General features: G+C 40.7%; 1 protein-coding gene across 1 annotated transcript in view; it reads right to left on the bottom strand.

The window, feature by feature from the left end:
• FZD3 (frizzled class receptor 3) overlaps positions 1–24993 on the bottom strand; it is a 64357-nt gene extending 39364 nt beyond the window's left edge. Inside the window, exons 1-2 of the mRNA XM_051615481.1 lie at positions 24982–24993; positions 19430–19933 (exon numbers count right to left, since the gene is read on the bottom strand). Coding sequence (XP_051471441.1) covers positions 19430–19618 — 189 coding nt within the window. The 5' untranslated portion in view covers positions 19619–19933; positions 24982–24993. The remainder of the gene's footprint in view (positions 1–19429; positions 19934–24981) is intronic.
• Positions 24994–27909: the final 2916 nt, after the last annotated feature.

Genomic DNA, 27909 nt, shown 5'->3' with positions numbered 1-27909 from the left:
TAGTTACACTGAAGATGTTAACTGCCTCCTGCCTTTGATAACTACACCTCTTCTCTGAAGGAACTGCTCTGATAGCTCGTGTGAAGGCTCTCTAGAAACTGTTACAAGCAGAGTTGGTTTTCTTGAGAGAGTGGAAATTTGTTCTCCAATGGCACTGACCTGCCCGCTCCTCTGAGTCAAGCCAGGTTTGCTGGAGCCTACAGCCACAGTTGTGCTGGTACAAAAACTTAACCCGAAAATATTTGTTTTAAGTTAGTATCCTGAGCTGGAAAACTGCTGTAGTACTTAAACTGCTGATGCTAACTTCAAATAAGGCTGTACTTGATAGTCCTGCCTTAACCTAGCTGCTGTCACCTAAAGATCTGAGAGTGCTGACACAGGCACAGCAGAGCTGGTGGTTTGCAAAGAGCAGGGACCTGGGGCACCAACTTCTTCCAAAACCCATAGCTGGATGTAAGAAAAAGCTGGTTTTTTTCCACTCAGTTTGGCCTTGAGCTAGACAGTGCCACATAAGTAATATTGCAGAAAGAGCCAAAAACACAGTCAGGTGTGTAAGAGTAAGTCCATTTTTTTTTTTAATCAATCCACACTTGCTGAGCTTAATGCAACTATGGAATTGCAGCTTTATTGCTCAGATGCTTGATTCTGTTTTCAAAGGCAATGGGCTAATTTGTCCAAGCCTGTTTCAATGCACAGTGCCAAGACAAATTTAGTGCAGAATACTTAATGTACATTCAAAGCTTACCTCACCACTAACTTCCTTGTCCGCAGAAGTTGAGATATATTTTTTTCTGGTAATTATTTTTAGCTTTGCACAGTGATGCAGGTATGAAAAGCCAAATGTGGTCACAACTCTGGTGGTCTGTAAAGCTTTCCTCTTAAGCATGGAAAAAAGTTGCTTTCACATAATCTGTATGAACCCTTATAAACCATGTAACCCCCTATCTCCTGACACCCCATGTCTCATACTTTGATGTTAGCTGGAAAAATTATGGTTGCAGTGAGGATTAGATTGACACTTATACTACTTTAGGAACTGGGAAGTAAAAACATTCAGATCATTTTACCTTTAGTACTAAAAATATACGTCCACATTTAAACAGTTATTAAGTCATTCCAACAATAAACATGTCAAGTAATTAGTGTGGATTTAAATTCTATTTTTCTCATGCCATAGATTGAATGAGACAATCACCCTGTTACTCACTTGAAAACCTAAGACCAATAATTTTACCTGCCTTACTTGCAAAGGGGCAGCAATCACACAAACCATCCTAAGCTTTTGGTCTGTAAACAGACAGCTGAATTTAATTTCTCAATTGCAGGGAAAAAAAATAGTAGGATAAAGATGAAAGCAGTTAAAAGACAGCAAATTACATTAATCTCTGTCTATGTGACTAAAAAGGAGAGCCATCTGCTCTTGTTCTTTAAAGAGGTCTCCTGCTGCATTTTAAATTCTGAAGTTCCTTCAGAAGACACTGAAAAGATGGCATCCATCTGTCAATGTGCACTTTTCCTAAATGTGATCTTTATGTTTTAGGAACTGATAAATGCAGATGGGTGGTCCTGGTAACAATTTCCATTTGCAAGAAGTGTTAGTTTGTGTAAGACAGCTGAGACTGCTTGGACTTCTTCCTTCCTCTCCATATGCCTGCTGTGATGGGCTTGGGAGAATTCCAAAGTACCACAGAGAAATAAATGTATAGTCCTCTGGACCATATTTTAGATACTAGTAAGTTAAGGCACTATAAAGCACACTTGCCTGGGCAAGCAAGAGACTATTGGGAAGGAGCTGTAACTCTTGGCAAAATGCTCTTTTTCATTTAAATAACACATTCCTATCTCCTGTGGTTGCAAAAAAAAAAAAAAAAAAACACAACCAAAAAACACCCTTCCAAGTACAAACTGAGTGCGATCACTGCTTTGATGTCTGCTAAAAAAATGCTCCAGTGCTCTTGTCACTGTGGGAAGGAGAAAGATACCCATTACAAGAAGTGGAGCATTAGCGATAACAACCTTTTATTTCCCTCAACTCTGGCACTGCAGACTGATCTGCATGTTAGGGACTCATGGACTATTTCTGCCAGCTCAAGGGAGGTCTGTCTCCTTGAAGAATAACAGAAGAGTATAAACAATTCACTGTTGGCACAGTGCTCAAAAAATTTATCTTGCTGAGTGAAAGAGGAAAAGAATTTGGTATGAAGATTTGTTAGAAGACTTGACATGAACTTGAGAGAACACAGTGGAGTCGGCAGCCAGATCAAGTTCTTCAGAGCTCATAAAAAGAGAATTTCTCAAAATGGGAAACATGAGAGAAAACACAGTTAAGGACATAGCCAAGCTTCAAAGCCACCAATTAGATTTACTTCACCTTTTCATTTTTACTGCCATCAACCTACAGAATGTCAGTGTCTGTCACATGATAAACAACATTAACACCCTGCAGGATAAAATTAGGTAAGTTGGATTTCTAAAACACAATGAAAGCAACACTGAATATCATATTGAAGAGAATTCACTGTTATTTCTCAAAGGTTTGATGACTTCTACTATTTCATGTGTGACTTTGTTAACAGTGGGTTTTTTACACAACTTACGTAGCAGAGTATGTAAGAGAGCATACTATTATAAGCTAATGCAGACTATATGAAGCCACATGTTTTCCACTGGAAAAGAAGGCTTCAGTTTTTTTGAATTCTGACATTCAAGTCAAAGTGCTTCTTGACAGACTAACCAAGGGAATCCAGAGTGTGCTGACTCCCTTAAAAGTAAACGTGCACTGTACAGTTGCCATCATCATCCTTCCACACGGCTGGGAAATGAGGACAAATTATAGTTGTCATCTAATGCACTTCAGGGTGCAGTGTCACAATGGGCATAAGTTTACCAATCCCTGCCCTCTTCACTGCCACCAGATTCCTTTGCACTGACCTGGGTTTAAGATTGATTTAAACTGTCCATGAAACTAATCTCAAAACTACTCATGCTGTATTTGGACTACTAGTACTGTAAAAAGTCAGGAGAGATTTAGATTGGATATTAGGAACAATTTCTTCTTGGAAAGGGTTGTCAGACCCTGGCCCAGGCTGCCCAGGGCAGGGGTGGAGTCCCCATCCCTGGAGGGATTTCAAAGCCATGTAGATGTGGTACTGAGAGACATGGTTAGTGGTGGCCTTGGCAGTGCTAGGTCAACACATGGAGTCAAAGATCTTAAAGGTCTCTTCCAACCAAAAAGATTCTGTGATTCTAAACAAAGGCTTCATGCTATGGCAGAAATTAAGACTTTGATGCTGTTAAAACCCAAGAGCATAACCTTTTGCAGACAGAAGGCTGCAAGAGAAAGAAATACACTAAATTAATTCAGGAAGCTCTATTTGCTGCTCCTGTGGCAGTCAGCCTGCTCTCAAAATTCTGTCACAAAATTCTCTCACTAGCAAAAACACCTGCTTTCACAAATGAGAATTCAATGGCAGATTGAATCAGCATAATAAATAAATTTACCATTCAAGTTTTGAACATCAGAGAGTGTTCTCAAAGCAGGAGTCATCATTCAAAAATCTCACTTGTCTTTTCCTCATTACCGGTGGATCAACATCTCCTTGGGCATAGGTTAAGTGACTTAATTTTACTCTTTAGATTCATAAAGAATCTAACCTAAATATTTTAGGCAATGATCTTGCAATATCCACTAGGACTGCTACTTTGTTGTGTACTTATTACATAAAAAAAACAGTAGTGCCAAATGAGTTTACAGATATCTTTGGCTACATATTGAAACTTTTCTTGTCTTAGTCCAATATTTATTGTCTACATTGAAAATCTAAATGAACACTCAGGTAATACAATAACGCTTCTCCAACAATGGAAAAGCCAGAGAGCGTGATAAATATGGCTTGGAAAGAAACAGTGTGGATCCCATACAGTTATGTACATAAACAATATGATGCAAACTGAAGCAGCAACATAATCTGTTGGATTAATACTGTAAAAATTATTCTGAATAGCAAATGAAACTTATCTGCAAAATGAACACTAGTATTGTAACAGCTGTGTCTTAATCCAACAGTACAAGCCATCTGTTATATCTACATACCAGCAAAAATGCATACACACACAAAGAGACATACACACAGACATATACACACACAGACACACGCACACATATGTGTCAACAGTTGGGTAGGAGGGGATATTTGCATCTTTGAGCCTCAAACTAAGGATATTTCATAGGCCAGTATTGAAAACACATTGTCTGCTGGCTCAGCAACTATTTTCTTTCTAATTTCCAGGAAGGCTACACTATCAGTCTACCATACTAAGCTGTTTTTTGGTAGAGTTGATTCTAAAAATTAGCTGGCTGTTTTACATGCATAAATAATGCAGGATGGTTTTCCTGGATGTGTGGTTTCTCTGCAGCTCTGCTGTCCCCTATATACATTTACTGGAGTAGGATCCAATCAAGCTGCACCATGTCCAAGGCTCAATTTAATAGCACCTTCCACTTCATTTTAGTTACTCTACTACAGCTGTTACAGTTTCTCTCCTGTCTCATACACCAATTACAGTTTTCAGACTATTCCGATTGTAGGGATTCTCAGGAGATTATATCTGTTTTCATTATTATTTTAACCAATGAATAACACAATAAAAGTAAAGCTGCAGTGCTTAGTACTCTTTATGTGCATTAATGGGGTAGATGTGGGCAGATGGTGATATTATCCAGATTTTATTCAGAAGAATTTGTATATTTACCTGGAACTTTAAGTAAAAAAACAAGCGTATCTTTCCTGTGTTACCAGGAGCTCCATGTAAAATCAACTTATACTGTTGCTGTTAACTTGCGCAAGTAGAAATAAGCCATTACAAAAATAGGTCACCCAGCATCTTGGGATCAACTTTCTATATTTTGATATTACACATTAAATTCTTCCCATGTGCTATTGTACAGCACGTACAGTTCGACACAAACAATTGGAAAATGAGGTGGCTTTTAGGGAGGTTATCAGTCTTTGGAAAGAGATTTTTCTTTCATTATTATAACTCTACAGTGAGCCTACACATTCTGAGCAAACATTGACTCCATCTACTAGGATGGCTTTTTTAACTTTTAAAAGAGGTTGTCTGTCCCAAAATATATTTGTTTTACCTAATTACAGAATTACAAGAGGGTCACTGATCAGACCTCTACTTCATCAGACAGTAATAGAGAACAGAAAAGTCAAGACTCAGAAAAATCTCAATTTACTCTAACATATTAAATGAAAATTAATTTCTGCTCAAATTAGAAGCTTTAAGATAATTAGTTGGTGAGTTCAATGTTAATAATTAACCATTAAAAAAAAGTCTGAACACAGCAGCTGTAAATTAAGATTCATCAGGGGATACTATCCCTCCCATTTAGTGCCAAGTTAATGAGGTCACAGATGAACTCTGGGATAGGGGGGACAGGGAAAGAAATTTAAAAAAAAAATTATTACACTTGTACAACACCTTTCCAGTGGACAGAAAGCTGTTATCCATCTTGCAAGCATCTGAATGACCAATTCTGAAAACTCACCAAAACAATCAAAGTAAGAATAAAACCAAGTTCAGTTGATTTTTCTTCCCTACAGTTAATAATTTACCAGAAAAATATTTGACTGCCATTCCCACAGTGCCTCTGCTTATTGTTTCTACAGCACCCTAAAAGTGTGCTTGCTTCTCTCAAAATAGATTAAACTATATTTTGCCCTCAATGGTCCAGAAGTTTCTCCTTGCTGAGGACAGAAATTTGTGCTTAGCTCTCTATCACTAACACACTTTTGGGAAAAATTTTGACCTGCAGTGTATCCTGCATGTCTTTGAAATACTCTAGACAAGTAGGACAAGACCTAACACAATAACTGGATTAACAAGACAGTGGGAGGGGAGCAGGGGACATGGATGGTAGGAAACAAGAGAAGATAAAGATTGTGCAACTACCATGTGAGGCCCCTGTGCAGGATGATGGACCCAAATTCTTCTCCAGTTAAATAAACAGAATAAAGAGAAGCAAATACCAATAGGTGCTGTGGAAGAAGTACCTCTTCAAAAGGTACCCGAAACAGTGAGTGACACTCACAAGCACTGTGAATATGCTCTGTGTGCCAGGTTCTGCATGAAATACACCTCTGGGATGCTTGCAATGAGGGAATCTACAGAGAATGGAATTAGTGGGATCAAACCATAAAAGAGCAGGTCAGATATATACAAGAGAATGCATTAAATTGCTTGCAGATGTAAGCATTTGAGGGTGATGCAAGAGACAAGAGGGACTAAGTATGATTCCCATTGATTACCTCTTTGAATAATTGCCCAACGCTGCAAAATCCTTTGGAAAATGCAATTAAACAAAGCCCAGGTGTGGGGCTATATGGTTGGGGTGGGGAAAAGAGCTGGAAGCCTGCTGTGCTGAGGTCTAGTTGGTTAGCCCCAGCAGGGCTTACCTGGCAGACCACACAAGACCAGTCAGAGGGTCCTTCTGCTCTGGAAAAGCAGAGGAAGTTCATACAGCAGAGCTGGCTTTCCAGTCCTTTTATCTTTTAAACCTGCAAAGCAGCAGGATGGGGACAGGATAGTGGATAGGAGTGTATGTACATGCATTTGTTAATGCTTCATGATGAGTTCTGCTCAATACCCCTTTGCTGATTTCATTCACACTTACCTCCTGCTGGCTCCCACCTCACAGATGAGGACTAAGACCCAGAGATCAAAAATGTGTCCTTTAATCCATCACACAGGCTTCTCTGTGATGGGTACAACAAGTTATGTCAGAGGAATGTGCTACCACTGTAGGAGAACTGCAGGCCACAGATCTTTTACAGTCCTGGCTTCAATTCAAAGTTCCTTTCTTGAGTCCCCTCCGTGACCCTGGCTACTAACAGCAACTAGTATCAAGTAGAAGGTGAACCAAAGCCTAAATTTTTAAAGCCTTGGAAGCTTACTATTTCCAGACAAAAGCAACTGCCTCCTGTCATGTCAGAAAAATGTAATTGACAGATCTGAAGAATTTTGTAGCTTTTTAATGATGCCACCTAATTAAGGTTATTCTGAATAAAAGGAGTAATTTTCCTGTGTACTCCTGAGGGTCTGACATTTTTCAGTATTTTAGCCACAAGATTTTATAGAAGTGTGGCTGGAGGACAAAGTTTCAAATCAGGCTATTTAAATTATATTTCTTTGACATAAGGTAAAGAATGTTTTGCTGTAAGAACAAGACAATTTGTTATTCAAAAAGCTACTGTGGAAAATGTGAAGACCAAGTAACTCTACTGTGCCTCAAGAAATTAACATAAAACTTAAATTATGAAACACTTTTGTAAAATATGCAGATAAAATGTCCCAAAAGCAATTAAAATAATGATATATATTTCTTGTTTTCTTGAGATTTTTTTTTTACTATTGACAGTAAGCATCAAACCTCAAATCCAAGGCCAAACTTTGTTACTATATTCTTCTCTGCAGTTACATGTCCATATTGCACCTGCCCAGATCAGATAACAATGCTAAAAATGTACAATAAGGAACAAGAAGCAATAGTCAGGAGCAGTGATTCAGCTAATGGATCTGTTCATTCTGAATGGCATCTGTTCATCCACTCCCCCACAAAAAAGGATGCACAGATGTTAGATAATTGACAGTATGACTGCATCATTACAAAGGGAAAAAATGTAATACATGTAAGTTTTCAGGGAAAAATATTAAAAGCATGAATGATGCTTTTTGACCGCTGAGGAGAAAAAAAGCTAAATGAATGGCTGAGCAGAATTTTCTCATTGAAATTAAAAAGAAAGATGTTTCTCCTGGCTCAGTGCTACAAACATGACAACTTTTGTTCTATAAACCAAGAAACAGGGAATATAAACAAGTTTACAAATTGAAAGCAACTTTTAAAATATAAATTTCAGGTTTCTACAACACACAAAGATGAACTACAAGAAGCTTTCCTTCCTTGTTCAAATTTAAATTAACCAGCCCTTTGTGTTTCTGTTCTCTCCTCTTCTCTTTTCAAATTTCCTTCCTTGTTTCCATGGGAACCCCCTCGGTGACAAGCCCCTGAGCAGAGCAAGAGGCCAAGCTCAGCAAGGGGTGTGAAAAGGGGAGAGAGTCAAAGGGCAGAATTTGGCTCGGGAGAATCAAGATGCCAACCTTTGTCACCTCACAAAGAGGGGGGTAACCATAGGAACTAACTCTGTGGGACAGGGGCAAGGAGGAGGAGGAAGGATCATGGCCAAATTCACAAGATGGGAAACAAAACGGGAAAGAAAGAGTTAAAACACAATGCTGGAACATACAGTGCAAAATGAAAAAAATTTTACAAATGAAAAAAAACCTAAAATAAAACTCTGAGGACCTAGTATTCAACTTGGCACTGGTTTTAATTTCACATAATAGCATAAAATTAATTTGTATGAGGCTACAGAGAACTGGGCAGATGTCATTCTCAAATCTAACACGAGTAGTTATTGTCCTCCTGAAAAGATGTGGAATATTCCCCTTGATTTTGATGGGCTGTGAAGATGTTTTCTAAATGCCTCACAGGTAACTGGAAACAACACAGCTTCAGGAAGGTAGCTATTGAGCTAGGACTTGGGCCAGTTTACACTAACAATTCTGCAGAACATGGCAGGTAGTCCAATCATTATAATTACTGCAAGAGCAATCTGACTGAGTAGATTTACATACAGGATATTAACAGGGCATCGTATTCATATACTACATAAAAATACAGAGATGGCATACTTTTATTCTTGTACTTTGTGAAAGAGACAGCAGCAGGATGAGGCATGAAACCGCTCTATAAAATCTCAAACCATACATACAGGGAAAATATGTTCCAATTGTCCATTGTATCTTCAGCATCAAAAGTAGGGAGCATAAAAATCACAGGTGGTTTGCTTGAACAGGAAAGAAAAAACAACAGCAAATCTTCACACAACATGTTTAACCTACATCAGTCTTTCCCACTGATCTGTGTGGATGCTAAAAGAACGTATGACTTCAGGAATAAAACTAATACATTTGTGGAAAAATTCATCCAGGGTTACCAATGCAAGACATTCCCAAGCCATACATTGCTAAAAATGGAAGAACAGCCTGAGTATGTTACATACCTGACCTGCTTCCTGCAGCACCCACTGTGGGCCACCATCAGGTGATGGAGTACCAGGCTAAACAGATCTTAGTATTGCTGTTCTTAGGTTATTACATTTATCCATCTCCTCCTCAATTTAATTTCTACTAGTCTCTCTCTCACATCAAATATAATCTTTAGAAGTGCATTTTGTAAAGACGTTATTACTTTGTGGGCCAGTAAGTTTCAAGATTGAATAACGAACTCAGCTGAAGACCACCAGCTTCCTTAACCAGTAGGGACATTTTGCAGCCCACAAGCTACTTACCTTCAGTAACAATTTGGTGATATGTGTAGGACAAACACAAGCTCCATTTCCTTCAGAAAGTGGCAAAACCCTCATGCATTTGCATCCCTTAATAACCAGGATACAAAATAGGGGGTAAGACATCAGTGCACAAATGAGGCACATGTGAATTTAAGATTTGTCCTTTGAACTTTAAAAACATGCTTTGGTGAATTTGTCTTCTCATATGACAGAAAACAACAGCTTCAGAGCCACACAGAAACATCCCATTGATACAAAAAAAAAAAGTATTCAAACCCATAAAATCCATCCTAACTTTCTTTAAAATCACCAGAAATGTCCCCCAAAACAAAGAAGAAATCTGCAGCCATAGCAGCAAGACAAATGGTGGAATTTATGGCAACAGCTCCTTAGTATTTGTTATTTCATACTTGTTCTCTTGTCTTGTCAGTATGTCATAGATTTCTTTCTGAATCTAGCTATCCTATAACTGGAACCATCACCACACAATAGAGAAAACAAGGAAAAAATACCACTTCCATGTGACAAGCAAATTAGCAGATAGATCCTAGGCAATTCACAACTTTCAAGTAGTCCACCATTATTTATGTCTCTGACAACTTTTTGCATGAGAAACACATTCTAAAACAACGGCAAGTTGAAAGGACAGAAAATGAAAGCGCTTCCAACCTATTATGTCAGCTTACAAGTCAGAACAGAGATATCTAAATACTCTTAGTATCAGAAGAGTGTAGAGGGGGAAGAGAAAAGTCTTGCTGGCAACTTGGACTAAAAGGAAGTGGTGACTTAATTCTATAGCAGACAGACTAGATCTCTGCTTTACAAGGGACAGAATCTCAGGTGTATACACACAGAATACAATGAGGCTGTTTCAGTACTTATATGGCACATCTCTATCCTCCAAGTTACACATACAACCAGATAGAAAGCTACATCTAGTCACTGTAACAGCACAATACAAACATGCTTTTGTCCCACTACCGCTGCATCTAAGAGAGTCAACTGGCTAATGTTGATTAAGGTAGAGACAAAACACACAAAGATAGGAATGAATGTCTGTATGCTTGTGTTAAGTAAGAGGAATGGTAAATGGTAAGATCAACGATCGCTAGTGCTCCAGCACAACATTGTTTTGCTTCTGAGTTTATGCTTGCAGGTACAAAGCTTCAACTGTCTACAAAGTACACTGCCATTTAACTATTTCAAAGTAAATTGATGTGTGTTCCACCTTTCCTAATAATTCCTCTTTAAGCCTCCACCAGATGCTACCAAATTAGCCACAATGCAGAGCCATCTGCCTTCATGACCCTGAAAACAAGCCCACTGTGAATAGATGTTGATTAAGATGTAGATAATTCACTTTACACTGAATCATTACAAAAAAAGTAATGTTTATTTCATATGTTTGCACTAAACTATTAAGGCTAAACATCGTTTCCATATTTCCACTTGAATCATCATTCAGGATTAATCTTTTATTCAAGAAAATATGAACAGGGTGATAAGAGTTCATCTTCAATGTGCAAGCAGTAGTGTATCGATTTAACAAAAAAAAAAAACCAACCCCACCTCTTTTCATTTTCTCTCTCACTACTAGTCTGCATTTTGAAAATACTCACATGCTATCTTGTTCTCATTAACAAACATAAAAAACTAGAAAACAGTTATTTCTGAAATTAATCTCTGGAGAATGTCCATTAGCTAGGCAAAAGAAAGTAAGGGTTTCTAATACCTGCTCTCTAGCTCTGCTGTGTGAGCACTGATGAGCTATGTGTAATAGTTTTAACCATTGTTTGTGTTTAGAAATAAGCAGCTCTTTAGTTCTCTACTCTTTCATGATGCTATGTACAGCATAGCACCATAATGCCTTTATCTGGTTTCTTGAAGTGCAATTATGTGGCCTCTGGAGGAAAAAAACAGAGGCTCACCATTGCGATTGCTCACATTAAACAAGCATCCATTTCTCCTTAAAATGCCAGTTAGTTTATATTTCCTCTAATTCTTGTACTGGGATGGACCACATGCTTAAACCTGATATAGGTCCACAAATCCATTCAACTTTCTATTCTGGATCTGGGTACTTCCACGCTGACAAATATCTCCTCAGTATGTTGGTATTTAACAGTCTGATGGTCAGAATTACAATGCCCTCCTAAACACAACACACTGCATGCAACAGCAGCCGAAAAGTCTATCTATTGTGCACCTGTTCCTTGACATTACTCTGTTCGGGTTAACAGTTTCATAAGTTTTCTAGCTAAAGACAAGGCTCTTTCCTTTTCTTCCTTATTTAATTCTCTAATAACTTCAAAGGAGGCAGAAACACATAGGTCTGTGCTTTCTCTGAAGGCAAATGCCTACCTCACATGGCTGCTCTTTCTGTCTGAAGAGTCTAAATGCTTCTGTATTCATTGACTACCACTCATTCAGACTATCTTGAAGTTCATTGGACATTAACGTGAAAAGGATCAGATTGATGGTCCATCCACAGCTATTTTCAAGAAAAAGCTTCCTCAGTAGCCCGTTTTTACAAAATTGTCAGATCGCACCAATTTTTACATAGATCTACTTGGGGACCTAAGAGCTCTAGTTCTTCCCAAGTTGTTCTTACCCATTCAGGATTCCACCTTTGCACAACACTCATGTCCTTTACAGGTCAAGAGGGAAACCACAGGCTGATGCATTTCAAACAGACAAGTCCCAGGTGTTCCTAAAGCACGATTTCTAAGCAGTAGATTATAAGGAACTCCCTTGCTCTGCCTGTACTCTGCAGAATCATCTTTGCAATTCTAGCTTTGAGACTTTCTGCTTTAACAAGAAAACAATCTAAATCTTTATGTGACTATTTCTAAGGTGAAAATTCAGAGAAGGAATAAGAGAATATAAAGTTAATGAAACTTTACTCAGCTGCTACACAGTTTGCTTTCTTATGATCATGTACAGTTCCATTCTTCTGTAGGCATCATAATCTCACACACTAAAGAGAAAATTAATCCTTTCTGCAAATTAGCGTCTAAAATTAGAGTGCTTACAAAACACCAGCTGATTAAAACCTACTTTTCAATCAGTTTTATATTCCTCTATGAGTTTTGGATGCAGCATTGAAAATATAGAAGCCAAAGAAAACTGCTAAGATTTAGTAGAGTAATAGTGCACAGGCAAGGTAAAAGATGGGAGGGGTAGAAAGAGATAAATATAGAATTAATGGGGGTAGAAGCTACTTTATACTTCATGTAGCTATTCTGGAAAACACACAACTCCTATCCCAGATGCTAAGACCTGTATGGGAATAAATACATCTATGTCTTCTGCTAATGCCATTTTTAAGCATAGTCAGGTTCTTTTCCTCTTAAAAAGGACCAAAAAAAATGAACTAAGACTCCAAAGGTCACCACTGGGAGGAAAAAAAGGAAAAAAATATATATTCCCACAAAAGGAAACTGTTATATACACACAGAAATATAGCTACCAAGGGTATGCAAATCTTGCAGCATACACTCTGTTCAATGGCATTAACCTCTGCAAGAATCAGTACAAGCAAGAAACTACTACATCTGAAATAGGGTATGAAAAATAAGGTGTCTTGACTTCTGTAGTTGCATATTCTGCAACTTAATTAATTATTCACTGGCTGTGTTTCTAAATATTCAAAACTCTCTGACTGGATAGTGTATTTATATTAATCCAGTGATTCCCAGCTGGTGAACCCTGCCATACTGATGGAGTAGGAGTCAATATTACCCCTCTACCCTTCCAACTACCTCCCTCACACTGCAAAAAAAAACCACAACAAAACCCACAAAAATACCCCAAATCAGCTGCAGGATAGCATTATTTCCCTATTTCCCATTTGCATCTCCCACCTACATACTAGCCAACCTAGCTATGGTGCATCCTTAAGTCCCTACTGCTGCTCTTTTTTGATACGCAAAATGGGAACGAAAGTTGTGAGAGAGCGGAAAGGAATAGCATGTTATCTCCTCTGCCCATATGGTGACTGTATCATCTCATTTCTGGAGTGTCTGACCTCTGGTATAATCCCAAAAGACTACGCTTCTCTGTTCACTCAGAGGGATCCATTTAGCCCTCAGCTATATCTGGTTCCTGTCCTTTAAAGTTTCTGTAATCCTTAGTATCATTTGTGAGGTCCTGCAAAAATCAGGGTAAGGAGAAGGAAGTGCTGGCAGTATATTTAACTGCAAAAAGGCTGGCAATCATCACATTAAACCATTTATTTTCATAAATGACAGTGACTTAATAGCATGCTCCCAAGCACCAAGAGGCTACCAACAGTTAAATGTTCTCTGACAAAAAAAATTTGTCTACAAAAATTGCATTAAGGAAAAGAAAAACACTGCTTGCTAGTCTTATGCATAAGTAAATCCTTCAAGGCCAAAGGAATATTAAGTGCAAGAGGGACTGAAGAGAATTCTTCACATGATAGCAACAATAATCCAAGAGATGGGTAAAAAAGGTCATCTACCTCAGGGGGATAGGGGTGATTGTCACACAATCTCTGTAACACAGCAGAATCAGGGCAGCAGCACAGTGCAACATAATCTCAATGTCACGCTATCATCTCAAACACATTTAGAGCAAAGTTTTAACAGCATAGCTGAGACAGACTGTGCTAGATGGTTACTGCAATACAATGTATGATGTGCACAATGCTGTGGGACAGGACAGTTCCCAGCTCCTGCCAGGACAGCTCAGCCTGGCCCCAGGGGCTCCAACAAATAGGCTCCCTTTGCCCCTCTCATCTCTACACTCTACATGATTAGTGTTACTCCATATTAACACACATCACTCCTGTCAGAAAGATGTAAATGTAATAATGACTCTCATTTTAGTCTTCAGTGTAGCCAAGCAGATGTTAACAGAGGTTGGACTAGTGCAGTTCGTGGACTAACTGATGGTTGTCCCCTCTCAAAAGGAGTAAGCCCCTTTAGAGATATTTGAGGACAAAATGATGCTTCAGGCCCTCGAACACAGAAAGCCCTCCCTGCAGTCTTCCTGGATTAAAGCACATCTTGCTGCTGTAGCACAGCAGAAAGCTTAAGGCATTACTTTCCTAAGAATAAATAAAGGCATAGGAATTAATTACAGGATGGACCAATATACACTAGGAGGGACTCCTGATGTAATGTTCCGGTTTTCTCTGTTTAATCAAGATGGTTAATACCAATATCTAACATGGTTTAGTGGTGGACTTGGCAGTGTTGGGTTTAGCAGTTGGACTTGATGAACTTAAAGGGCTTTTCCAACCAAAACAACTCAATGAATCTGTAAATATTTCTGTACCATAACAAGACAACACCGATGACATGACTTAATTAGCCTTTACTATAATTTTGAAGGAATCATTTTAGCATAAAGTCTCAAAAAGGCAACCTAGTGATTTTTTGAGCTTTCAAGAAATAACAATAAATAAGTTTTTAAGAGCTTCCTCAATGAAGCAATCAGTGGTATGGGAAGAGAAGTACACTGGATTTACTGATGGTAAGACAACAGCTGTAGCAGTTCTTTTTTTTACTTCATATTCACTCTTACTTGCAGTAGAAGCCTTTACAAATTCTGTTTATATATAACTGAGAAAATAATAAAACCCAGCCCTGGGTTGCTAAAATAATTCTCAAATTTTGTTCAAAAGCATGTACTTGTATTAAACTCTAAGATTAGACTTTTTACTTCTAATTCACCTGCTGGTCTTGGCTAGTTACTAAATGAGCAAGTGTGGCATCCTAGTGTACACTCACAACCACACCAAAGAAATCCACATTACAAGCAAGTTGAATTTTTCTTACAGCTTTTATTAGGAAACATTGTGAAAAAGTGCTGCTGAAAAAGCCGAGAATTACAGGGCCTTCCCCCCTTAATACACAAGATGAACCCCACTGATTCTGCTGCTGTATTATTTTATGCTTGCAGCAATTAGGGAGGGCTCAGAGATGAGAGATGTTTACCACCAAATACCCAAAGCAATTTTTAATAGACTTCATTCTATTCAAAATTTGAGTGCTCTAGCCATTTGACTGCAACATTAAATAATGTCTAAAAAGTCAAACAGTAGAAACTTCCTTCTTGCTAAGTACAGATTAAAGGGGCAATCAAGGCTAATACACAGAGTGGAATATACTTCAGCAAACTGTGGCTTTTCATTCTTTTTTTCTTGTTTAAACCCCTAAAAAACCTTGCAATGGAAGCTCAGGCCTCTGCATAGTGAATTTAAGCTCAATAGTAGCCTCCCTTGCACAGCCTTCCGCATTTTTCATGAAGCATTCAGAAGGAGCCCATTGTCCATCCTCACACTTCAGCCACTGGTCTTTATGCTAATTGTATCAGCAGAAGGGAGTCCTATACATAGCCCACCACACCAACACACCCATGCTAAGTTTAAGAACGGCTTTGGCATTTAGCTAGTATAGGAACTGCAGCAACCCAGGATTTCACGCAAGTTGCTTTCTGCTATTGAGTTGAGTTTCATACCATCGAGTGCAGAGAAGTAACATTTGCTTCTCAGCTGCTTCTCTCTCTGTAGCAGAAAGCTATTTTACAAAAATAAGAACAATTCCACCAGTTATTTTGGCTCAGGTCTATATAATGACAGCTCTGCTTCCAACAGTGGCCATAAACAGACTGTTAGTGAAAGTGGTATTTTTGACAGTTCTCTGAAATAACTGGTTTAACATGCAACAAAAGCCAGAAAACATGAATACAAGTCAGCCATTCCTAGGAAGCCAGTAGCAGCAAAAAGCATGGTTTTGTTTATAAATAAATCCCTGGTGTACCTCCACCTGGAGTGGTGTGCCATTCTCCTCTCCACACCTCAGCAAGGACAAGGCTCAAAAAAGGGACAGAGAAAGGTGACTAAAATTATTACAGAAATGAAGCTGCTGAATTGCAAGAAGAAAGCCCAAGCAGCTGGAACACTTCAATTTGGAGAGGAAAAACCTGGGGGGATAAAACTGAGGTTTTCAACATCACAAGTGTAACAGAGGACTTAACTGCAGCACAATATTGCACAATAATGGAACAAAAGGACATGAAACGACACCAGCAGGAAACTAGTTTGAAACATATTAGAGAATAAGCACTTCCACACATGGTGGCTAGTGAGCTGGTTGGCAGTATTGTGTTCATAAAATAATGTTGAGAAATTCATTGATAATAGATCCATTAAATGATACAAAAGGGAACAGGTGGCCAAGTACCCTCTAACATAGATAATTCAGACTGTGGATACTGGGGAAGCACCAGAGAAAAATCCACAGAGAAGAGGCCAGACTTGCGTCCTTTCCACTTGCCATTAGAAGACACAGAACACTTGGCAAAATAGACCATGAGCATTTTATCACATTCCCTAAATGCCCTCCCAGCCTATGACAATTTTCTTCTGACTGGAGCCGGTAGCATTTTTTTTTTTCTACCTAGTCACCCTCATTGGCATTCTTTTCCAAGTTCTGGTCCAGTCTCCTCAAACTTTTTGCACCTATAGTACTATCTAAGAGTTTCACAGCTGTACTGCCAGCTATTTGAAGAACCATCTCTTCCTCTTTGCTCTGACTTGGCTTCTAGTAACTTCAACTGATGGAGCCTAGTTCCTGTGCTGGAAGAGACAATCAGTCCCTATGACACTTTGCAGACCACTTAAGATGGCAGTTGCTGTTGGTTCAGGTATTTTTCTGTTTTAAACATAGGTGAAAGCACCTTGCCATAGTCTAACATATAGTCTAACATATGGGATATTTTCCATAAGCCCGTGGTCATTCTTCCTGTTCTTCTCTGGACGTCTTGCAGTTCCAACACATTTTTTGAGGTAGCTCAGAACTTCACACAACATTCCAGCTATTTGTGAGGCACAGGATTGTACCATACCACACCACTGTAACGATTGGTCTTTATTCCTTTCCTAATTATTCCATGTCTGATTTGCCTTTTAGCTTTCTTACTGATCAGCCAAGCTTTCAAATCATATTTAAGCAGAAAAAAATCATTGTAAGTCCAATTAAACAAGTTGACCATCACCACCACTGATGTGAAGAATGTTATTGCCCCCAACACAAACATATTTATCATTTTTAAGTTCTTCAACAATGTTATGGCTCAATGTATCTCAAACATAATATAAAGAAATTTAAAATTATTCATTATGATTTGACCTTACCTTTAAGTTACCCACAGCACTGTCAATAGGCTTCCTCATCTGATTGCTAGTCTTTGCTTCTAGATCATTTAAGAAAATACTGAGCTGCCCAGATCCCAAAATACTTCCACTGATTATCTACTTCCCCTCCAAGAGGTGACTGTCTACCTCTCCTACCACCCAAGAAAAACAAAGCCCACTATTTCCACACCTCTACAAACCAAGTCCCCGGAGTCTTCAATCAATTAATTTATTTTCCTAAGCTCCACCTTTCAAAGATGAAATACACACTTTGTACACACTGAGTTGTTCACACCGTTATCCTACTAAACTCGCTTTGGCTTCATTTTTCCTCCTTACAGTGGGATCTTCAAAGGCCCTCGGAACTTAGCAGAACCAATTCTCAAATAAAATTCTTTCCTGTTGCTATGTATTTAATATAATTTAATATAATTGGAAGCACTGGCCACATCCAAATGAGCTGTTGAAATGCAAGTCCATAGCTTCTTTCATACAATGCAAATTTCTCTATTTTGTTCTTACAGTAAAAAGCCTGTCAAGTCTGGTTCACAACTCTTCCACAGAAGACTATGTAATGACTTGACTTTATATTTTTTAACAAGAAAAATTCGGTTTCTGCATTGTCAGGAAGAGCATTCAAAGATTAAAACATATGATTATTCTTTCTGTTCTCAGTGTACAGCACAGCTTATCTACCTGTGAGCATTTCCACACATTTAAAAAATACAAATACACATACATTTGCACACAAATCTCATGAAAATTTGAATAGGCTGACAGCAAGAATTAACTAATATTCTGAATTTCCATCAATTTTAGCATTATCACAGAATACTAGGTAAGGAAACTCCTTCGGTAGGGTGGCAGGATAGAGAGTAGACTGAAGTGAACTTAGAAGTCTTGTATAAACTAGGCTATAGATAAAAAGAGACTAAGTGAGTGGTTGAAGCCCTGTCTGTAGAGTTCTTCAAAGAAAGGTTAAGCAAATAGCAGTGGAAATGTGTTGGGTTTTTTTGTTGGGTCTTTTAAAGGAGAAAATTACTATGTATATGTTCAAACAAGTTCTTTTGGGGATAATGGTAACAGTAATAAGGTACAAAAAAAGTGCAAGTCTAAAAGCTTGAGTGCCTGGATGTAGAACAGAAACAGGTTAACTAAACTGTCTGCAAAACAAGAGACCTTCTTGTAGCTGAGAAGAGCAGTACTAATAAATGAGCAATCTCCATTATTTTCATAGTATGTCATATTATTCTACTTTTCTTGACACCAAATTTTAGGCAAGTAAGAAAAGGTCAAATATTATAGAACCCCTGATGAATGTAGTCTTCAGAGCTAAAAATCTTATATTGATTGCTCAGTACTCTGTTTTCCTGGCACTTAGTTAAGTGACAGACCATTCAAAATATGCATCTTTGATCTGTCTAAATATTCAAAACAACAGACTAACAAAACACATCCACAGTATTCCACACTCAGTTATATTAAGTTAGACGAATTGTGTAGTCATAAAGTATGTTAGTATATATTACATTTTATGCAAATGTATTTGATTTTATTAAATTCTTAATTATCTTATTTATATTTTTCCCCCTCCCTGGTGGAGTTCAAGGTCAGGTTGGATGAGGTCTTGTGCAGCCTGGTCTAGTGTGAAGTGTCCCTGCTCACAGCAGGGAGGTTGGAACTAGATGATCTTTAAGATGTCTTATAACCTTAACCATTCAATGATTCTGTAATTCTATATTAGAAATAAAAATGAAAAAAAAAAAAAATCTTCCTGGCTTCTGTTACCAATTATTTGTCAACTAAAGGTCAAAAACTTTTATATTACTGAAAAAAATAGTCTTACCTCCATTGCTAATGCTGCTGTTTGCTGGTCATAATGATTCAGAAGATTAGGCATAAAGGTGGTATTGTAAGGCAGATCCTGGCACATCCGCAAGATGATGGGCTCACATGAAAATAAACTGTGCCCTCTTGTGTGCCCCACCAAAACATCCCAAAGCCAAAGGTAACAGAACATCCAGCTAATAGCCATTCTACCACACTGAGAATGGGGCCAGCTATTGAGCCCAGTTGGAAAACTCTTTCAATTCCTCTCGTACCCTCAGACTTCACTTCATTGGCGGTGTTTTCAGTCCTTGTTTAAGGTTCTTCAAGACTGCAATGCTTTTTGTAGACAACATTCTTAACTCAGTCCAGAATATGATGTATTTGAGATAGACGTGTGAGAAATCTTGCTTTTTCTTTTCTCAGTAGCATGTATTAGGTTAAGGTTTAACCACATTCCCACACGATTGACCCCATTATGACAGACAAGCAGCTGAGTTAAGTTCTTCTTTTGTTAAGTAACCTAGAATAAAAACACACAACAATCAGAATACAGACAACAGCCTTGTAATTGAGTAAAATATTTTAGTTCTAAATAGCCTGGCAGACAACTCATTTCAAGGTCACACGTGCAAGACTAGAGGGTCCCTTTACAAATTTTAATCCTGCTTTCAGACTATATCTGTTTTAAAAGTTCATTCACTGTGAAACTCTACCCAAAAAGGATGGTGAAAAGGGGGTACGTATTTACTATGAAGAAAATATTTTTAGAAAACCCCACACTTCAAATTCACCCACGTGAGCATTGCAACTGTTGACCACACTGAAACCAAAACATTTATGACTCAGCATCTCCACTGGTACATTCACAGAGATAGCATCTCTTTAGTTGCATGGCCTCGTAACTTCTGCTGAATAATAATAAAACAAAAACAAAACAGTCACCACCACCAATACACATGTCCCAGCTTGCAGGACTGAAGACTACTGTTCTGTCCAACAAGTTACAGTCATGGTTTGGCTACCTGTGTTCACATATGTAATTTTAGTCTAGTTGTAAACAGCTTTTTTGTTGTCTCTAACCCATTTTACTTGCACACATATCTTCCTCTCCAGAAACCATCACAGCACCTAAGGATCAGTCAGAAGACAGCATTCTTGGACGTCCCCTGTCTCCACACACTCTCAAAGATGGAAATGGTAAAGGTAGCTACATATGGTTTCTCTGCCAGTTCCACTCTATCTATAGAGCCATTTTAAACAGCCATCATTCCCCAGGGCTCGATCTGCATTTTCTCAGCACTAAGGGGCTGGACTGGAACAAGCAGAACTGGGGCTTGCCACATTGTGCTCATTGACTGGAGAAACAAATTCTGAAATCAGAGGCTAAAGCCTGGAAAAAGTCAACAGAGCCGTAAGAGTACAAAGAGGCCCTTTTCTTACAACAATTCTGTGCCACAGCAGTGCAATTTGCAAAATTCAGTCTCTAATCAACTGCTTTAAAAAAAAACAACGTTTTGTGTCGAGAGGTAACAGAAACTTAGAAATTCTGTTTTAACCAGAAAACCCCAAGTACTCCATCAATACTCCCAAGAGTAGACAGGCACAAATTTGAACAGATCTTGAGGGTATAATGTTTTCCCTGAGATATGCAGGAAGAGAAATAAATTCTACACCTTAGAGAGGGAATTTTTCTTTCCTTTCTTCCTAATGCAAACTTAGTGAGAGATACAAAAGAGTTAATTACCAGACTTTGGCTGGTATCAGCCAATCAAAAAAGTTATGCATGCACACATTTGTTTACATAGGCTCATCTTATGGTCAGAAAAATTAAACACCTTATACCTCTTTAAACCCTCAGATACTTTGTGGGTTGGACTAGATAATCTTAGGAGGTTACTTCCAACTTAAACAATTCTGTGTTTCTCTTTTAAGATCATGTGCAGCAATGTTTTTGGCTGGAGCTGTTCAAGACAGGCTGGTAAAAACAAACATGCAAATAGGAAAAAGACCAAGATGTTCAACATAACCATGTTAAATTAAGTTCACTGACAACTTGCCTTCGCAGACTGCTGACTCTCACACAGCTATTGAGGGGGAAACCATGTCTGAAGTACATAAAGAAAAGAACACAAATGTTCCAATGTAAACGTAAAACTGTTCCAAACCTAGGAAACATAAAACATGAACAAAAAAAAAAAAAGCAAAAGAAGAGAATTATCTAACCCTTAAGCTGGGTGGTAGAATCAACCAATGCAGCTCAAATCACAGTGTCTTGCTTATTCTCTGAAGCAAGCGTTGCTGTGAAGAGCAGTCAGCACACTGAATTTAAAAGATCAAAAATAGCCACAGTATTTAAGACATACCGCATCTAACCACACCTGCTTTCAGTCCAATTTCAAGTTCATCTGACCTTAAAGGATACATCCTTCTCATCTAAGGAAGCCATTTCTCAGACCTATTTTTCAACGATTTGGTGCCTTTTTCAATAAAAACCTGAAGACCTGAACTATCCCAATTTCCAGGCCAACACAAGCTAACCTAGTCCTAAAGGTTTCTGCATATTCTTAGATCCTGACCAGAAGATTACAAGTTATAGACAGATAAAACAAATTCCCTCTTAGTTTGTACAAGGTGCCTAATCCCCTTTGAATCTAGTCCTTTGATTTTAACATTTTTATAATAGTTCTCCAAACTCATCAAAAGCATGCTTTTCAGTTCATTGCCACCCCACAAACACTGGCCTCAGCCATTTTTTTCTATTTCTCAAACATTCTGGCCACCAACTCCAAAAGACTTTATTCAAAAACTTCAATTAAGTCAATTTGTAACATGGATTAGCAACTGACTTTTTAGAACTCTCTCTGTAACTCAGGTGCCATTCCAGCAGTGACCAGTAGAAAATGCTTCCTAAGAGCAGTTCAGAAGCAAAATAAGATGAACTGTGCTCACACCAGGTATCGTGCTAAAGCTGGAAGCAAAATTCCAGGTCAGGATCTAGAGTCTTGGGAAAAACTCCAAGAACACTTCACACAAATCATATTAATGACATTCAAAGTAGCGACTCCAAACAAATCCACCCATCTTCTGACTTCCCCACAACCTCAAAATGAAAAAAAAACATGCAAAAACACAGGCTCCATTTGCCACAAAAAGTTTTAACTGTGCAAAAAGCAGAAAAAATCCACCATGTTCTTTCAGGACTTTTCCATTTTATGTTCAAGACCTTATTACTAAATAGTATCATAAAGGAAATGAAGAATTGATTTACTAGAGCCAGAAAAGAACTCTAAATCATACAGCCTAGTCACCTTCACAGAAAAAAAAATATCTAGGTGAAATTAAGAAAAAAGACAACCATATAATTGCAAAATGAGATGCGTGTTTTGCAAACAAGCATATAGATTACCTATTAATTGGTGTAGACAGATGAATGCTGCAATAAGCAATCTTTAGTGTCAAGCTATTTTCTTACCGCAGATCCAGTCCTGTATAGTCTTTGTCAAGCCTCTACATATGAAATGTTGTGGTTATTTTTATATGTATATAAAAACAAAACAAATCACTTTCGATGACACAGGGGATAAAAGAGGAGGGGATACCTGCCCATCTACCTCAAGGCACTGCAAAAAAACTGCAGGCAAAAGGGGTAGGAAACAGCTAGCTTGTTAGTGTGGTTACAAATGTATACATTATTTATAATCATAAAAAGCCCATCTAATTCCTGCCATAAAGGATAAACTAAGACATGCATATACAACTATTATAAAGAGTGAAAATCATTAAACTAAAGGGTTGACTCCCACAAGTGATTTTTTTTTTTTCAAATAAATTTTAAAGTTACTAAGTGAGCAATGAGAGAGGGACAATGAGAAAAAAAAAGTCATTAGACTTTAGAAAGAAACTATGTAGGTGGATTAATTCGGGTTATCTGTTCCAGAGAAATGTGGTGATAAAACAACAAACTAAACAACTACTATACAAGTGAGAAGACAAGAGGAGAATATCACCTTAGTCATTCCTCCACTCAGCTCTGATCACAGAGAAAGGAAAGGAACTCATTCATTGCACACAGGCACTGGCAGTGTTTCCCCAACCCATTCCCACCCACATGAAGGCACAAAAGGAGAACACATTATTCTCCGAACTCCATTTTAATTAGTCAGTGGGAAAGAAACTCCAGCACTGTACTCCCCTGTTCATTTCTGTTGTGCGTTAAGGGAGAACCACACTATAATCCCCCACATCCTCTATTTCCAGTAGGAGACCGTACAGGAAAGAGGGCACATGCTACCCTTTCCTGTGCTCTTCTTCACCATACTACAGGGCAGAATGAAGAAAGATGCAGAGAATCTCCTCTTCCCCTCTCCCCCTCCCAGCACGGAGGATGGGAAGGCAGAAACCCTTTCTGGTGAGATTCTCCATGTCTATGGAGGGACAGTCTAGCATCTCTCTCCCCTTGAGTTCATCTTGCATGGAAGGCTAAAGGAACTGGAAGGGGAGCTAACTATCACCCCCTGGATTGGAAGAGGAGGTAGGGTGCATAACAAACTAGCATACCCTTTTGCCTTGAATCTTCACTCTGTTTTAAAGGCAAAAGGAACAAGTGCACACCCGGGACCAGCATCCTTTTGGAATCCTGCTGCATTACAAAGGCATAGGAAGGATACATATCTACAGAAGACTAGCACCCCTTCCTCCTGGGTCCCCACTGCATTGCAAAAGCAAACGGAGAGTGTGTGGACTGAGCTAGAATCCCTCTGGGTCCCTGCTGGACCGCAATGGGAAAAGGGGGAGGGAGGTGTGCGTGGGACTAGCATCCCCTTCCTGCCACCGCACTGCAAAGAGAAAGGAGGAAAGCACAGGACCGGGAACCCCCCGGGTCTTCAGTGCGCTGCAGAAGGGGAGGGCGTGTGTGGAGGGGGGAGCGGCATTCCTTCCTCCCCGGGTCCCCAGCGTACGGCTAAGGGAAAGAGGGCCAGTGCGTCCCCTTTCCCTTTGGATCCAAGCAGAGCCAGGAGAAAAGGGGAGAGGCTGCCCATGACCGAACATCCCTCCCCGCCGGGCTCCCAGGGCACTGCGAGGAGGAAGAGGGAGAGTACCCGGGACTCTCACCTCCCTCCCCCAGAGTCCCTAATGGCAAAGGAGAGAAAAAGCACGGGACGCGCATCCCCTTCTGCTGGCTCCCCAGCAAACAGCGGCAGGGACAGGCGGAGCGGGAATGCCCGGGACCAGCATCTCCCGGCCCCGAGGCGCTGCCGAGGGAGACAGGGTGGATCCAGCACCTCCATGTCGTTCCCCCGGCGGGCAGCACTGGCATCCCCTGCCCTCCGCCCGCCCGCTGCACGGGCGGGAGGGGACTGAGCCCTTCGCTCCGCTCACGCCCCCGCCCAGAGGACGCTTCATGGCCGCCCCCCACAGCGCCGTCCCCGGGAGCGGGTGTCTCTGCCCCCGGCGAGCGAGGCGGCCGCTGTACGGGTGAAAGCACGACATCCCTGAGGGAAAAGCCCTGCCCGTCTCCACATCCCGCCGCCCGCCGCGCCGCCCCGGAGCCCAGGTCCCCGCCGCTACCTCCGAGCCGGGTCCCGCCGCTCCCTCCCCTCAGGTGGCGGCGGAGGCACCGGCCGCGCCTCCTCGCGCCCGACCCCGCCGCAGCGCCCGCCCCGCCCGCCCGGCCCCGCCCCTCGCCCTGCCGAAGGGAGCGAGCCAATCAGAAAAGTCCCGGCAGGTTGCTAGGTAGATCGGATCCTCCGGTCTCTCCGTCTTCCCGCCCCCCTCCCATCCTGGTAGGATCTGATTGGCCGGCGCCCACCGCGGGGGGGCGGCGGAGGGGCCGGGAAGCGGTTGCCATAGCGACAGGAAGCGGCCTTGCGGGAGGACTAGGCCGCGCCGCCCGCGGGCGGGAGGAGGCAGGTGAGGGGCGGCCCGGCCCGGCCCGGCGGTGGGGCCCGGGGGGGTGGGCAGAGATCTGAGGGGACACAGGGTAGGCGGGACCTCTGGGAGAGCGTGGGGCACTCGAGGGTGGGGAGAGGGTGCGTTGGGAGGGGGTAGAAGTGAAGTGGGGCACAAGGGGACAAATGCGGTGGCACTGCACTGTGTCCAGTGCTGGGGACCCCAAACACAGGAAGGATGTGGAGCTGTTTGAGCACATCCAGAGGAGGCCATGAGGATGATCAGAGGCCTGGAGCAGCTCTGCTCTGGAGACAGGCTGAGAGAGTTGGGGTTGTTCAGCCTGGAGAAGGCTCTGGGAAGACCTTAGAGCACCTTCCAGGACATGAAGCGGCTCCAGGAAAGCTGGGCAGGGACTTTTGACAAGGGCAGGGAGTGAAGGAACAAGGGGGAACATTTTCAAGCTGCAAGTGGGGAGATTGAGATGAGATCTGAGGAAGAAATTCTTTGCTGTGAGGGTGGTGAGACACTGGCCCAGGTTGCCCAGAGCAGCTGTGGCTGCCCCATCCCTGGCAGTGTTGAAGGCCAGGTTGGATGGGGCTTGGAGCAAGCTGGTCTAGTGGGAGGTGTCCCTGCCCATGGCAGGGGTGTTGGAACTAGATGATCTAGATATCCCTTCCAATCCAAACCATTCTGCGATTATGTATTGTTGATCTTTCTTAAATGCTATCAAATATTTTTAAACCAAGTGCTTGGCCCAACTTGTATCAAAATCAGTGAAAGTATCTCCATTGGCTTCAGCAGGATTTCAATCAGTCTTGAAATTGTGTCACTGTTGGACAATGCATTAATCTTTCCGGCCCTGTGAAATTAATGTATATCTTTCTTATACATCTCAAAAAGCATTCATCTCTTGGATCTCCACTCAGTATACCCTTTAATTCAAACTGTGGCCCATTCCTAGGTGCTCTCTGGCTGTATGAGCCCAGGCAGTTTTGCTCTTTTTTAACATTTGTGCTCTGCCAGGCTCACCTGCTCTCTGCAAACTGTGTAAGGTAACTCCTTTGAAACAGCTGGAGACCTCTGACCAACTGTGTGTAAAGTTAATCAAACACAACCAGCTTGAGAACACTGCATATAGTAATAAAACCTGGTCTTTCCTGAAAATCTCTCTTGTACTGGTATTTGTTATGCCTGCCACCTGCTCCTAAACTGCCTTTTAATTTTTCCTTGGAGAAAGAGATTTTATTTTGCGTCATGTCCATCCCTTTTCCTCTCTGGCTAGTGAACCAGCATTTTCTTTGCATATATATATAAAGCCTGATTTCTTGTTAACCTCATCTCACATCTCTTGCTGGTTGAATGTTTTCAGATCAGCTGAGCTTGATGAATTTCATCCTAGGATATATGAAGAACAAGCTGGAGCAATCTCTGGAATGTTATTTTGGGCAGTCAATCCAAAGATAACGCCTATTGCAGAAGAAAAGTGGGGCCCTAGCTAAACAGCTCAACGATCACTGGTGTGCACAGTACACCAGCTGCTTTTTAATGAGTACCCAGCAAGCTGCTGCAGCCACCTCAGTATCATGGCATAGATTAACTCTGATCAGAGTGACTCTAGAGTCTTGAAGAAGCAGGATTAGCTGTTAATCCTGTCAGGGATAGGGAATGGAGGGTGAAGACAAAGAAGTGCAGGTTTTCCTGTGGAGATCAGACAAGCTAAACTAAGTTTCCCCAGTAACAAGTGATAGAACAAAAGGAAATGGCCTCAAGTTGTGCCAGGGCAGGTTTAGATTGGACACTGGGAACAATTTCTTCCTGGAAAGGGTTGTCAGGCCCTGGCCCAGGCTGCCCAGGGCAGGGGTGGAGTCCCCATCCCTGGAGGAATTTCAGATCCATGCAGATGTAGTGCTGAGGGATGTGGTTTAGTGATGGCCTTGGCAGTGCTGGGTTAATGGTCGGACTTGATGATCAGGTCTTTTTCAACCAAACTTTTTCAACCAACATGATTTTGTGATTCTATAATCCAAGCCTCTTCTTAGAAGGCCTGTAAAGAATTTGCAGTCCAATTTTTAGGCTACCTTAATGTTACGGGTAAGACGATTCTAGATTTTCAAATGCTACCAGCTCCTTTGATGCATCCCGTAACATTCAAGGCCACCTTACAAGAAAGGTCACTGAGTACATGTACAGTGTGCTTTGGAGCCACCCCAGTAAAACACGTGCTCTGAAGTGACACTGTACAGTCCTGACTTCACTGAAGAATTCATCCTGTAAATACACTCTGCTGGGCTTGGACTTGAGGTTACCTCCTTCCCCTCACCACGATTTTGAGTGTAGTTGGGGAGGTAAGGAGCAGAGTGACTGGTGGTTGTATGACTGTGCCAGCAAAGGGGTAGCAAGGGAGGGATGGCAGGCTGACACCTTGTGTAGAAGGTTAAAATGTTGCTCTAAGGTCAGCTTTTTGCCTGATGGGACCTGCCTTTGCAACCCTGTGTCCAGATCACGCTCAAACATTGAGTGCAATTCAAGCAGTTTTATGGCAGGTGCAGCTGGGAATATGTTGGAGTAGGTCTAGAGGAGGCCACAGAGATGGTCAGAGAGCTGCAG

This window comes from Apus apus, chromosome 3 (genome assembly GCF_020740795.1).
Source record: "Apus apus isolate bApuApu2 chromosome 3, bApuApu2.pri.cur, whole genome shotgun sequence".
Taxonomy (NCBI): domain Eukaryota; kingdom Metazoa; phylum Chordata; class Aves; order Apodiformes; family Apodidae; genus Apus; species Apus apus.
The sequence above is the reverse complement of the archived record's forward strand: the minus strand, read 5'-3'. Positions and strand labels throughout refer to the sequence as shown.